At 38.6% G+C, this 15,522-nt stretch overlaps 1 protein-coding gene across 8 annotated transcripts in view; it reads left to right on the top strand.

Moving 5' to 3' along the window:
• Nucleotides 1-15,522, top strand: part of ICA1 (islet cell autoantigen 1) — a 182,982-nt gene that overhangs the window by 35,913 nt on the left and 131,547 nt on the right. For all 8 annotated transcript variants that reach the window (XM_056118411.1, XM_056118413.1, XM_056118409.1 and 5 more), the window contains 2 exons: nt 5,541-5,664; nt 10,825-11,023. In XM_056118411.1, the coding sequence (XP_055974386.1) occupies nt 5,541-5,664; nt 10,825-11,023 (323 nt within the window). The remainder of the gene's footprint in view (nt 1-5,540; nt 5,665-10,824; nt 11,024-15,522) is intronic.

Raw genomic sequence — 15,522 nt, 5'->3', positions numbered from 1 at the left:
AGTTGCTTTTGTTCTTTTTGATGTGGGCCAGTCTCTGTGGTGTGAAATGGTATCTGTTGTTGTTTTGATCTGCGTCTCCCTGATGATTAATGATGTAGAGCATTTTCTCATGTGCCTTTTAGCTATTCGGATTTCTTCTTTGAGAAAATTTCTGTTCATTTTGTCGCCCCATTTTTTGATGGAGTTGGATGTTTTCTTCTTGTGGAGCTCAACCAGTACTTTGTATATCCTTAATATCAACCCCTTGTCGGATGTGTGTTTGGTGAATATCCTTTCCCATTATGTAGACTGTCTTTGTATTTTGGTCACTGTTTCTTTTGAGGTGCAGAAGCTTGTTAGTTTAAGATAGTCCCATTTGTCTTTCTCTGTTTTCACTTGCTTGGCCAGTGGTGTGACATCTTTGAAGATACCATTAGCTTCAATGTCATGGAGGGCTTTGCCAATTTTGTCTTCAATGTACCTTGAGGTCTTTAATCCATTTTGATCTTACTTTTGTACATGGTGTTAGGCAGAGATCTGAGCCCATATTTTTGCATGTAGCTGTCCAGTTTTGCCAGCACAATTTGTTAAAGAACTTAAAGAAAGTACTATTTAGAAGGATCTGTCTTTGCCCCTTTTTTTTTGTAGTGGGGAAGGGTAATAATTTCATCAGAAATCCTTTACAAAAATTTTTATATTTAATGCAATCTTTAGGATATAAGCATTTTTAAATTGTGTCTCCCATGGATAAGTATAAGCCATTTATTTTCCTAGTTATAAGGCAAGTTTTCTCAGTTTTATGTCGGACTTTGAAATTTGGGGACTTTTTAATCACTCTATTCATATTAGGCATCACACCCCACTGGAGCTCAAGTCCCAGGGCTGCTTCCAGCAATGCTTGATCCTGTGTTGAGGTACAGGAGACTGAGCATGCCCTGCCATGGGACAAACTCAGGGCCTCACCCGGGCTGGACTTATTCTCGTACACTGAAGCGATCTCCGTGGCCCTCACTCAGCTCTCTTATGATTAGTTCTGTTTCTTTATTTATTTTTTGTTTTGTTTTGTGGGCTAAGCCTGGTGGTACTTGCTCAGGATTTCCTCCTGCTTCTTTGCTCAGGGGTATTTGTGGGACCACATGTGGTACTAGGGACCAATCCAACGTTAGTTGCTAATAAGGCAAGTGTCTGACCTGCTGTGCTATCTCTCCACCCCCATATTTCTTTTTAAATTACTTAATGAAAATAGACATAGACAGGTAACTAACTGATTATATTTTAAAATCCCTGACAGTATTCTGAGTGTTAGAAAGACTGAGGATCTGTCATTCACTGAAGGAGACTTGATAGCCCAGTGTCATGTGGGATCATGGAATTACTATGAAAAAACTAAAAGGACTTTAATGGGAAAACTAGTACAATTCAAGCATGATAGTAAATTAATTAACAGTAGCACTGTAGCACTGTCCTCCCATTGTTCATCGATTTGCTTGAGCGGGCTCAGTAACACCTCCATTGTGAGACTTGTTACTGTGTTTGGCATATCGAATACATCGCAGGTAGCTTGCCAACCAATATCTATTTTCTAGTTTTGGTAATTGTACCATGGTTACAGATGATACTACGAGAGAGAGCTAAAGCTCATAAAGAAATTTTGTATTCTATTTACTGTGCTCATATAAGCTCATAATTATTTAAAAATAAAAATGCATAAAAATGTGCATTTGTGTTAATGCATTAGATTATATTGCTTTTCTGCTGAAAAAAAGTCCCAAGTGACCAAGAAGTCTGTGTCTGAATGTCCAAGAAAAGTATTCAAATGTCCTTTAAATTCCAGTTTCCATACTATAACTTATAAATTTCTACATAATTGGTACAGTTCACATTTTCTTGTTTTGCTTTTTGTTTTTGGTTTGGGGGCTCTGCACTCAAGGTACATTCTTGGATTTTGGAGGACCATATGGGATTCTGGGAATCCTGCCTGGGTTGGCTGCATGCTAGCTACCTATTATATTATCTATCTGGCCCCTTATTTTTGTTGTTGTTTTGGGACCACAATGTCTAAGATCAGGCCTTATTCCTGGCTCTGTGCTCAGAGATCACTCCTGGCAGGACTACCAGGATCATATGGGATGCAGGAAATCAGACTGAACCCAAGTTGGCTATGTGCAAAGCAAGCTCCCTACCCACTGTACTGTCACTCTGGCCCCTAGCTCCCTTTTTCTGTTTTTTTTTTTTAATTTTTGGTTTTTTTTTTTTTTTGTCCTTTCCACCATTCTGAGGCCTTTTGCACTCCTTGTTACTTCTTCTTAGAATGTCCCTTTCCTAATCCTCCAAGGGGGATCCTTCATAGTCACCTGTGCAGAGATGCCGTGAACAGAGAAAGTACTGATGATTCTCTCTATTCTCTCTTTGATTTCCCTAACATTTTCTCTATGTGTGTTTTTCTATCATGTGTTTTTGCTTTCTATTTCCTTCTCCTAGAACACAAGCTCCATTAGAGCAAAGACCTTGTGCAGCTTATTCATATCTCTATTTCCAGGGCCATTCATAGGGCCTAGTATGAATTCAATTGTTAATCTATTCAGAATGAATTAATGCAGCCATACTAATTGGTTTTAAAGTTTTTCTGTTAATTTTTAAGGGCACATCTGAAAATTTCATAAGTTATATTTGAGTGTGTGTGTGTGTGTGTGTGTGTGCAAGTGTATGCCTCTGTATGTGTGTACATGGGAACATGGGGTTAGGGCCATACCCTAGGGTGCTTGGACTATTCCTGACTCTCTGCTCAGGAATTACTCCTGTTGGTAGTCTGGGGACCCTTTGCAGTGCTGAAGATTGAACCAGGGTCAGCCACATGCAAGGCAAGAGCTGTATCACCTGTTCTATCCCTTCAGCCTGACATAGGAACATTTTGTCTCTAAATTTTTTTTTGCTTTTTGGGTCACGCCCGGTGATACACAGGGGTTACTCCTGGCTCTGTGCTCATGGAACCATGTGAGATGCTGGGAATCGAACCCGGGTTGGCCGTGTGCAAGGCAAAAACCCTACCCGCTGTGCTATAGCTCCAGCCCCATTGTCTCTAAATTCTTAACTTCAAGTTACCTGAAACATTTTAAGTAAAAATTTTGAGTTCTGTGGGTTGAACCTGAATGTTAAAGTTCTATAAATTCATCTCAGTAATTTAATTTTAAAATTAAAATGAAGAGATCACCATCCTTTCTCAGAAAATAATGGTCATCACTAAGCTTGGGCTTTTGCCACCACCCATTGAATGGCTCTGCCTGTCTAGCTCTTTAAGTGAAAATCTGTTAAGTCCAAAGTCTATTAAAAGAAAAAGCCAAAATTGATTTAACAATTCAGCGCACTTAGGTTTATTTAGAAAAAGATCTAGGAAAGGAGTATATTTTTCCAAACCTATAATCAGGTAACTGAAGTTCATTTCTCCCTAGCCTGAAGCAAAATGTGTTCATTTGTATGTGAATTGAGTCTTCAGGGTAAAAAAAGCTGATGATGGGCTTGTGCATTATAAATAAAATGTGAAATTGCTCCATAGGGAAAGATTCATTTATAGAACTGAGTGCATTCCATATCGGTAAGTGGAGAGGAATGGAAGGAAGGAATTAAAAACAAAACCATGTTCTATCATTACAGGAAATTTTTAAGTGGTGTCGAACCATGGCATAAAGTATTAAATAAGCATTTGAAGTAAAATTTAGTGTATGGGGATAAAAGGCAAAAATTATAATTAATTCCATCTCATGAGCATTTAATTAGTGGCCTGAATGAGACTTCATATTTTGCATGGGAAATCCCTGGTTTGGATGAGGTTCTTGTTAGGTACAAGGTTAGTCTCATGGGAACAACCAACTCTCTCTGACATGCCTGCTGAGAGGCACTTCTCCTTGAAGCCAAGGAGAAACAGGTCAGCTCATTAACAGAGGTCATAGCTTTGGGGCTTGACTTTGACCAATAAATTGAATTTTGAGAGACCAATGAGGAGAGAGAATGGTCCTTCATCTCTTAGGAAGACCGGATTCTAAGAACTCTCTGTGCTGAAATGTAGAATTGTAAGCTGATAAGGAAGCAAGAGCTGGCTCGGCTGCCATCTTTGGGTTTGTGCTTCCTGTAACATGGCTGTTGCATTTTAACCACATTTTTAGAGGCATTGGTATGAAGCACGTCAACACAGAAGAGTGGAATAAGAGCAAAAGTTCAAAATGTGTCTCTGGTAAACTTTGTGTTTAAAGAATTTTACCTTCTTGGAAGTTCTGTGTCACTTCTGGGGTTGTGTGTGTTGGTAGCCAGTGATTGAATAAAAGCCTGCTGTTCCATTGAATGAATACACTGTGTTGTATTCAGTCAGTCCCCACTCTAAGGAGAGATTGTTTGGCTATTCTAAATAATGATGTTAAAATTATCCTTGTATGTGCATATTTTGTGCCCATTTTACTACTTAGCACATACATCTAATAGACATGAAATACGAGGCTGGAGAGGTAGTATAAATAGAGGTTAAGTGCTTGTCTCACCTGCATCTGATCCTCAGTTCAGTCCCCGGCACCATGTATGACCCCCAGTGCACCAGCAAGAGTGACCCTGAGAGAAGAGCCGGGAATATCCCCTGAGCACTGCTGGATGATACCCTCAACCTGTAAACAAATAAATAAATATAAATGCAATGTCAAAAGATTCATACAATTCTATGACCTGTTATACTTACTGTCACATCTATCTGTAGAAAACTTGTCCCAGTCATTATCTCACAATAGTGTTCTCTGAGGTTCATTTAAATAAAATAAATAAATAAATAAATAAATAAATAAATAAGCAGCAAGCTCAGACATAACCAATTTAGGTTTTCTTCTGGCTCTGTACTTAGAGTATTTGCCTAATCATCAACCTACTTCCATATCGACTATCGATTCCTATCCCACCTCCAACCAAAAAACCTATATCATAGATAATAAAGTATTTTAAGTGACTTGCAATTTAATTGAAAGTTCAGAAAGCAGAGATAAAAAAATTTGAAGAGAGAAAAATAGGAGTAAACTGAACCTACATTGTATACAGTCATGAAAGAATCCCAGAAATCCCAGAGTTGTACTTGACAAACACAAATCCAACTTTTCCATTTCAGCTTCGAAGGAGCACATTATCAGCTCATTTTTTATTGCAGAGGTCATTTTCTGGTTCTGATTACAGGGCGCCAAACACACTGACAGATGTACTCTAGTAAATTTGATCTCTGATTTTGTAAATGGAAGAACAGGATAAAAGTTAAATAGTATTTGATCATTGTATGATTGAAACCCAAGCACAAAAATTTGTAAGTCTGCAACTGAACCTCATGATGTCTCACTAATAAAAAAAATATATATATATATATATTTTAAAAAAAGTTAAATAGGTTGACAGGAAGAACTTACCTTGTAGCTAGCCAGTTGGATTTAATGTCACCTCATCTTTGCCTATGGAAGAAAGAAAACTTTGTGATTTCTCTCTCCTCCTCTATAAGAATCATGCTTGTCATTCATGGCTCCTTTTGGTCTTTTCCTCAACAGTCTTGTCTCAAGAAGAAAATGAACTAGGAAAATTTCTCCGATCCCAAGGCTTCCAAGATAAAACCAGAGCAGGAAAAATGATGCAAGCAACAGGAAAGGCCCTCTGCTTTTCTTCCCAGCAAAGGTGTGTGGCCTTTATTGACTTTCTCTTTGGGGGTGTAGGCAAAGAATCTGGGACCCACTAACTCACGAAGAAGAATCTAGCCAGGTTCTCTAGAAATTTCTTCCTTGAGACTAAGGAAATACTCAGTTCTCAGTTATTAGTCTGTTGTTTATCCTAACTCTCTGATTAAGGTAAAGTGTACGTTGTTTCCTCCCTATTAATTTTCATAGTTCTTTAGACCATTAGGGGCATTTCATATTCCATTCACTGTGCATGGTGTCCTAGACTTGTATTTGACCTTCAGTATTGCTCAGGCAATTAGTCTGCTCCTCTAATCTGAGCCTCTTCCCGGAGCTGATTAAAGCAAAGCCCGATGAGACCAGGTGGAAGGATTCTTGCTGTGTTCTCTGAGGGCCAATTAACTTTAGAATGGTGGTGTTCAAGATTCCCTGAATCATTCTGCTTAGTCCATGGACCAGTAACATCAGGATCATGTGGTAGCTTATTGAAAATGCAGAATGCTGGTCCCACCCCCAAAATGCTGAATCCAATCTGCATTTAAATGAGATCCACAGGGGATTTTGAGGCACATTCAAATTTGAGAATTTCTGGTGCCAAGAAAATTGGGGTAGATCATGATTTTAGCGTCACCCATCAGTCATCTTGCCATATATATATATATACATATATATATATATATATATATGAGCTCTTGAATAAAGCTGCATTTTGTTTCTGAAAAAAATGACATTCATTGTCTCGTCCTCTTTTCTCAGTAACTTACAAGTCCTCCCAAATGTCATTATCATATATTGAGTACAGGAATCATATCCAGATAAGACTTGTCAATACTTTCTGAAAGTATTCAGGTTATAAAAATGTCATCTAAACAGATGTTCCAGTATATTATTCTTATGTTAATTTTTACTCACTGAGTGTTTCTTCTAATGGGCCAGGAGTGTTCTACTAAAACCTATGCAAGGTGGAGTAAAAAAAGAAACAATTATGTCAATGTTTCAGTGATTTTATCCTCTTTTGAGTGTTTAGGTTCTTCTAATGACATTTGAGTCCTGGTTTTGTGGGTAATATCACTTTGCATATTTGAAAATATTCCAATTTTTATATAAAGTCTTTTATGATCTTTAATTTTGCCTTTAAGTTTTACAACTGGTTTTTTTAAAAAAATAGTACAAACTCATACTAGAAAAATGGAAAAAGTGATGAGCCAAAAGTACACAGAAAAGGGAAACAATGAGAACATTAAAGTTTACTAACAATAATGTGTATGTTTCACACACTTTAAAGGATAGTTGGTTATTGAAAAATATTTTTAATGCTCATCTGTTGAATATATAGTTATTGATAATTTCAGTTGAAAAATTTCTGTTTATAATTACATATCAAAATTACATTGATTTAATGGGAAACAAAATCAAATTCCAGGTAGTTGTTCTATAATTGCAATCAGTAATTCCATTAATCTTTTTTTATGTAGGAGTACTGCTATTTATTCAGCCACTGATTAGCTGATTGAATTGGGCATGAACTCCACCTTACTTTTTTTTTCATTTTTTTATAATTTTATTTATTGAATCACCATGAGAGCAGTTACAAAGTTTTCGGGTTTAAGTCTTCATCATACAGTGAAACACCCATACCTTCACCAGTGCCCATTCTCCACCACCAAAAACCCCAGTATACCCGCATCCCACTCCCTCCCCCTACCTGTGGGGCAGATGATTTCCACATTACTCTCTCTGTACTTTGATTACATTCAATATTTTGACACCTGACCCACCATCATTATTTGGGATTTTACCCCAACACTCAGATCTGCTGAAAAAGGCAACAGTAGACAATTTGTTTTCTATTGCTGGTTATGAATAACATATGATGTCGCATGGCTGCTATAATGGCCATGCAATTTTGAAATTCGGAAATTATAACAATTAAATCGGAGGGATTTCTGCCCAAACCTGTTGGGTTCTGAGATTTGTTTCTGAGTCTCTGGGATCATGCCATTAAGCAGCTTGATCAGGAGCCAGAGAGGCTGTTTGTGAGCGACAACTTGGGGTCTCATTGGGGTGGGGAGGAAAGGGTCAGCTCCACCCCCATCCTGTGAGGTCCCATGTGTCTTGCCACTGCGGGCCCAAATGTGATTGTCCAGTGGCCTCTGCAGGATGCCAGCCACCGGGCCACCAGGAGGAACAGGCCAAGGCACGAAACCTATTCCCACCCTGGGTGGCTTAGCGCCTGTAACCTACTGCAGGGACCGGGCACATTTCTGCCAAAAGCCGTTGGGTTTTGAGATTTGTTTCTGAGTCTCTGGGATCACGGCCGTTAAGCAGTTTAATCAGGAACCAGAGAGGCCATGCCTCCAATTATATAGCTGAGCCGGAGGTGGTTTGTTGGGTGTGTCTCCCACATACCTAACTATTGGCCGTTTATTTTCTTGGTAAATTTTGCCCCAAGTTTTTAGGGTCTGGCCAAAGGCAGAGCAGCAATTTTGGGGTATCTGGAAATCTGAAGGCACCATCAAGCTGCTCATGCACTCGCCTCACAGGTACAGATTGACCTGCTGGCGGCACCAGACCCCTGGTTCCATTACTAATCTTGAAATTAATCCATTACTAATCTTTCAGCTTTCTCAGATAATTTCCAAATTATCTTACAAAGAACACAAAGGGTACCTCAAGTTTACTTTATGTAATATTTGGCTATAAAGGCAAACAGCCAAGGAAACTAAAAAAAAAAAAAACCAGAACAAATGATACTTGAAAGTACCACCACTATAGACCAACAAACTGGCACATATCCCTGATTCAAACTGGCACATATCCCTGATTTAATGCAGCTCGTACAGTTTTGCAGTTGAAGGTGGCCTTCTGCAAGATAGCTCTGGTTTCATGACACTCAGCTGCTCAGCAGAGACATGAAATCCAAACCAGTCCTCTTCAAAATTAAAAAAAATTGAGTGTCACATAAAACCTCAAACTTGCAGTCTCAGACCTTGAATAGATGATAATTTGGGGTGTGCTAGATTATTTCCATATAATTTTTGTGCAATACTGCAAACTAAATATTTAGCAAATTGAGTTTTTGATCAGATAAAAATATATAGCACTTTTATATATTCATGTATGCATATTTTTAAGTATTTGTAGCAGATTTCAATTATCTGAGAATGCCATGATACATGTAAACCCTCTGGGTTATTGACATGATGGGCACTGTCTACTAAGGCACTCACAGATCATCATGAGATAAAGCCATCTGCTAGACGACACCTTTTCCTTTAACAGGGCTCTTCCATACTCACCAGTGCTGTGGTGGGCACAGGGCTGCTCACCTTGGGCCTAATAATTCAGTGTTTAGGCCCAGGTGATGCTCAAGGGCCACCTGGGCTGCATCAGCAGAGCATGGCGCAGGAAGCTGTGTTTTTCCAGGGATCAAACCCAGAGTCTCATACATGTTGGCCATGTGATTCACCACTTGAGCTAAGTCCTCTGCCTGTCTCAGGACCCTCTTTCAGCACATCCTGATTTATTTCTTTCAGCACATCTCGAATTATTTAGCAATACCCATGGGAAGAGAAAAGACTCTAAAAATGAACAGGACCCTTAGGGAGACAGCTGGGGATTGTTTCCTTTTTAAGTAGAAGTTTTTTCACATTTTAGAAACCTCTACACAAGCTTTTGTTTTGCTGCCTTGTCTAATAGGCATTGCTACAATTGCTCATTCAGTTTGTTGAAATGGAAAATTTACACCAATGGTGATAAATGCAAGCTTACATTATGTGCATGATACTGTCTTTGAAAACTGCCTGCAAGTCTCCGGATTATATGAGTGAACTATTTTTAGAGGACTGGGTATTTTAAAATTGTGCTTCACCTACAAGTAAAAAGCTAGATAAAATTGGACAGGGTATTTTTCCCTTAAACAATTTATTGTTCTACCAATAATCTCAGAGTATTGCATACAAATGAAACATTGCAGACAAGGACAGAACTGCCAAGTCCTGACTTAACACCATTATTCCCTGCAGCTAAATTACTTTGCATTTAAATTGAAATGTAAATAGTCATCTAATTTTTCCTTTTTGAACTTATGCCCCAAAACTTCATGTATATGATTAATTTTAAGAGTGTAATTAATTTGACTGTTCATTTTGTCTTGGAAGATGGAAGAAGCAGTATTCTTCCTCCTCACATCCCAAATAAATATTTTATACAAAGTTAGATATGCTGCAAGCATTTCTTCTGGCTGAATAATGAAGGCATGTTATGTCCAATAGTATGATTTATGCCCACTTCATTGTATAATGCGCATTTTTTCGGGCATAGAATCCTTAAGTTTTGTTTGTTTTTAAAGGACCAAAGTGCATAACGAATATGAAAGTAACCAAAGAGTAGCCCCTTACTAAACACGTGTATCCCACTTTCTACAGTTTTAAAATGTTCCTTGTTTGAGATTTGTTCTCTGCATATTAGAGCAAGTGGTAGATATCTTGGCCTTTGGAGAGTAAGTCCAAAATTGCCTGACCAAGAGACCCTAATTGTTCCTCCTCAAAGGACCAGTCTTTGGAGGAGCAGAAGGCAGAGAGTTAAGAGAAGAAATGAGAAGCCATGCCTGCACCTCTCTTCATTAATACAGGAGGTTAGTTACAACTTAAAAAAGTGTTCTTTGCTCAGACATGAGACTCCCTCTAATACACCTATTGGAGATTTCTCTCTCTTGTGGTAGAGTTAACTGGTAAGTTAAGACCTAGCTAGTTAGGCTAGTGAAGACCTGATTAAGCTAGTTAAGCTTCTTAAACTGTGGGTAGTAGCCCCACGTGTGTAACTGAATATGGAGATTGTGAAAAATTGGCAACAGCACAAATTTCTGAATGCACAGGGACCGGAATTTCAAACCAAATGCGTAATGAATCCTCGCTGTTTCTTGCAGCACTCTCATATTGCAATTCTTGAGTTGAAAAGTGGCCGTGAGTGGAAAAAGTGTAAGAAACCCTGGATAATTTGTCAGTTCATGTACACCTTCAGCTATCATTTGTCAATATTTTTGTTCTAGGCTCAGGAGTTTGGTATTGATAAACTGTCAAGAATTCAAGTGGCTGGCTCTCTTAGTTTTAAGATTGTGGCCCGACCCACCTTCTATTTCTGTTACCTTCTACTTTTCTAGGTTGGCCTTGCGAAATCCTTTGTGTCGTTTTCACCAAGAAGTGGAGACTTTTCGGCATCGGGCCATTTCAGACACTTGGCTGACAGTTAACCGCATGGAACAGTGCCGAACTGAATACAGAGGGGCATTATTATGGATGAAAGATGTGTCACAGGAACTTGATCCAGACCTCTACAAGCAAATGGAGAAGTTCAGGAAGGTAGGAGTTTACATATGGGGTACCTGCTGGAAGGCAATGAGGTGTGATTTCATTCCTTTTAGTGAAGACATAATTCAAAAGTACTAAGGATGGAATTAATCATCGGTGGTGTCTTTTTATGTGACAGAATACCAATTACTGTGATATATAATTCTCTAAGGATATGATAGAAGAGACAGCTGGAAATTGCTGGGATTTAGTAACTGGTTCTAATTGAAGTCACACCTTAATAGAATGTGCTTTTTCGGTAAGGTTGTCACTTTTAAATGTTTTTTCACCCGTAACTAAAATTCAAGATCAGATAAAATAAAACTGGAAGATGAGAAGAGAATATTGGGGAAATCTTCTAAAATTGCTAATGAATAGTAAAATTAATAGAATAATGATGCTTCTTTGTTTTGTGAAATATTCAGAAGCAATAGGGCTTGATTGTTGGGTTAAATAATGTGGCACAGATTCCATTTGAAAAATCTGTATTCAGACACTTGTCTGAGGAAATAAATGAGGATATGGGCATGTCTTAGACGTTTCCGAAATAATTGAGTAGCAGCAGAGGAGCAGTGTTCTATTGATTTTTTTTTTTAAATTACATTGTGTCAGTTGGGCGGTTTGAAGCTTTTGTTGCACAAAGATACGTTGTGCCACTAGGTGGCAGTCACACACTGAGTGTTTATGAAAATGCAGAAAGATTTTTTTGCTGTGTACAATCTTGGTCGTTCTTTGTTTGGTCTGGTTGGAAATATTTCAGGGTGTGAAAGGGGAAAAATCAAGCAAATGTTAGGTTTGACATAATATTTTGTCAACTGCATTATTCATTACAAACGATCCCTGTGTAATTTGTGTTATTGCTTAAAATCTCTTGACAATTTATTCTTTTAAATGCATCATTTCTGATTTGTGAATGAGAAGCCTTACTGGGGTTGTGTGGGATGGGGGAGTGTGTGGGATTGGGGAAAGGAGAAGGCTTTTGTTGCTTAAGAGCAAGGTCATTAATTCTTGATCTGGGTGTTATATTGATACACATGCTTTTTTAAAAAATCAAGTTGTTTTTAATTTATTATTGTATTTTGGAATCTTACCCCTTACTCTTACCCTCCCAATGAAGGGAGTTAGAATTCATTTTATTTCTAGTTTTAGATGTCCATAATATTCATTTGCAGCATCTGATTTCTCAGTAAGACAGATTTATGAGATCTGAGATTCTAGAAAATCAGAACTGAAAAGTCCTAGAAGGGTCTAATGAAGCTCACTTATTTTATACAAGCGAAACTTGAGGCCCTAAAATAGTGTCTCAGAATTTTCAAGGGTTGATAGATGTGGGTGAGCCAATGATACATTTGAACTTTCCTGACTTTCTACTTAGACAAAAATTTGATTTGTCTTTGGCATTTTATTCGGGTGTGAGAGGTGGTTAAAAGGTGGTAGGATAGAGAGAATTTAAGAAGGAAAAAAAAAAAGAAAAAGTGCCCAACATTATCTTCAGGGCCTAGGACCAATCACTGTGTGCCTCCAAGTCACTTCCTTCTGCAAGTCTCACAAGAAAATAACCAAGACAAACTTTATAGATGAGGAAAATGATACCTATGTAATTTAACTAACCCAAGGTCAAAGAGGGAAGTGAGTCAGAATTCTCAAAAATATCCATAATTCTTTCCTTAAGAGGATAAAAAAAAAAGGAATGTTGAGGAATAGATCTAAAACTGACAAAGGCCTTTTTCGTCATTAACCTCTCCTGCTTTTTACTCATTCAACAGATATTCAACGAACACCTCCATACATTAGGTAATATGAGTAAATATACGATGTAATGCAGGGGGATTTCATGTGGAATTATGTTTGTTTGACTTTGTTTGGGAGGATGGTTACTTGCTGTGTTAAGGATGAAACAAAAACCAAGCCCGTCGTCATTTGGTTTGAGTGTTGAAATATTACTCCACTGTTCAGTATCATCAGTCTGTTGATTTTGGAAAATATGGTTTCTTAAAAGAAATCCTTTGCCATGCAGAAGTCACTGAGGCGATGCCTTGCTTCATGCTCCCGTGTGTGCTGGATTTAATTTAATATCTGAACAGGGTATACTTAAAATGTGGAGAAACTTTTATTATTTAGAAACATTTTAATATATATATTTTTATTTTTCAAAGACATCTTTTTTCAAGTGTATAGTGTTTGGCTGGAGTCTTCATGGGGACATGGATGGGGTGGGTTTTCTTCACTGCCATAATCCTCAGAATGGCCTAGCCTCTGGCCCCATGTTAGCACTCCTGTGAGTCAGATGTCCCCCCACCTCACGTTCAGTCAATATGAGGAACTCAAACATTCTTGCCTAAACCTCAAGAGCAAACCTACTTTGTGCATCTGACCATAGGTGCCTTTTGGACATTGGTATACTTGGTTTTTCAGGTAAGAAGTAGTCTTATTAATCTGTGGTTCATTATCCTTGTAATGGATGTAGAGACTGGAATTGGCTGTTCTCTTGGAGTTTATAACATGAAATTTAACTTTGAGCAGGCTTTAGCATTGTTTCCTGTGGGATTCCATTTTACACAGACTCTCCATTTAATTCTCAGAGAAGTGTTACCACAATGCCTTTCTGAAGTCTCTGTGAGAATCCCCATGGGAGGGAAAATCTCCAGCTTCTCAAAGTCTGCCCCCTCCATGTTTTCAGAGGAGAATCCTGAGCAAAAGTAGTATTTCTGCTGTGAACTCTGTGCTTTGACATCACTCTTTTTGAGGAGACAGGATTCTCATCCCCCAGGTTGCCATCTTTATTTCTTCATTCATTTCTTCATTGATGACAACAAAAGCCAACTCTATGCCAGGTCACTTGCCCAGGGATGTAGTAGTAGAGACATACATGGCTGTGGAGGTGGTGAATACCAATACTAGTCTATGCAGGTCTGAGGTGACACACGGGACTACAGGAATGTCAAGGAAAGGCTTCCAGAAAGGTGCCACCTAGATAAAATATAGCTGGGTGGAGAGCGAGGGACAGAAGAGCAAAGTTCTAGGCACTTAAACAACTCACACTCAGGTGAAAGCAAACAGGATGCTTCACGGATGTGAAAGGTCCTTTTAGTCAGAGCACAAACAGCGGGGTGGGTCTGGGGTAGGGTGTGCTGGAATGGTGCTGGAAGGGTGAATGGGGTCAAACCAAAAGGGACATACCTACCACCCTAACCCAGGAGTTGAGAAGTAGAAGAGCATGATCAAATCAATATTCTCCCCAGCCCACTCAGTATCTAATGTGGAGAAGGGATTGGAAGGACCCTCACTTGAGGAAGAGCAGCTGAGTGACTTTTGGAGAATCCTGAGAAGCTGACCTGAGGTCAGCATGGAGTAAGAAGAACAGGGATTATTATTCTTTGGCCTCTAGCAGACTCTGAGATAGCACAACTTTAATTACAGATCTCTTCATTCTTTTGTAGCAATAAACAGAATCTTTTCATTCTTTTTAGTAATAAACAGAATCTCTTCATTCTTTTTTAGAATAAACAGTATAAATAAACACATCACAAAATCAAGTGTAATTTCACCTCCAGCCATTTTTCCTAGTGTTTTCAAAATAGTCAGAAATTACTTACACACACACACACAAACACACACACACACACACACACACACACACAGAGTGAGCCTGATGAAAATGATGAATGAAAAACTTAAAATCAAACCAAGTAAATATTCAGTTTTCACTCTGGCACCCTTTGAAGCATGTAGGCCTGATGACAGAGCTGTCGGTAGCAACATTGCCAAGCATTTATTAAGTGACTATATTTGGGGGTAGAAATTCAAAGAGGTGGAAAAGCTTGATCCCAACCCTCAGGAAGGATCCTGCTAGTCATATGTTCCTTGTCAAAATTATGGTGATAAACAAGACACCTGGAGAGAGTGGCCTTTTGTCTTTATTCTCTTAAAGACCAAATAATTGGGAATGGTGGATGAATTCAAACAGGCCAGGCTGAGCAGCAACTGTGCAGTTGGGAGCCCCTCCTAACTGTGATTCACCCCCCAGGAGGGAAATAGAAAGGAGACTACGCCATCACGTATTTTATGAGCAGTTGCAATGTGTGATATATGTGCCCTTTGAAGGCAGAGTAAAAGGGTGTAATTTAAAAATAGAAGTCAGCTTCTTGTAGCAGATTACATCAGCTTAAGTTGTGAGCTCACAGAAGAGCTTTTGCAGCCTGATGCCCTTGAGAGAGTCCTCCTGTGGTCAATTAAGTGTCTTGTTTTTCTTGAAAGTCAGAAATGGGATGGAGAGTAATTATTCTAAATGGAATGAAAGCTGTGATAGGTGTAAGAAAATAGTTCTGAATCCTCTAAAGAGATAATATGGAAATGTATACGTGGGCATTTGTATGAGTTGGAGTCCTTATAGACAAGGACACGGGAACCAGCATTTTAGTGAGGACCATTTATTAAGTGACTTAATGAAATTTTACAGTAGTTGTCTAGAGTTTCATCACTATAATTCAAAATAGGATCAAAAATATTGT

This window comes from Sorex fumeus, unplaced genomic scaffold (assembly GCF_029834395.1).
Source record: "Sorex fumeus unplaced genomic scaffold, SorFum_2.1 ptg000037l, whole genome shotgun sequence".
Taxonomy (NCBI): domain Eukaryota; kingdom Metazoa; phylum Chordata; class Mammalia; order Eulipotyphla; family Soricidae; genus Sorex; species Sorex fumeus.
The sequence above is the reverse complement of the archived record's forward strand: the minus strand, read 5'-3'. Positions and strand labels throughout refer to the sequence as shown.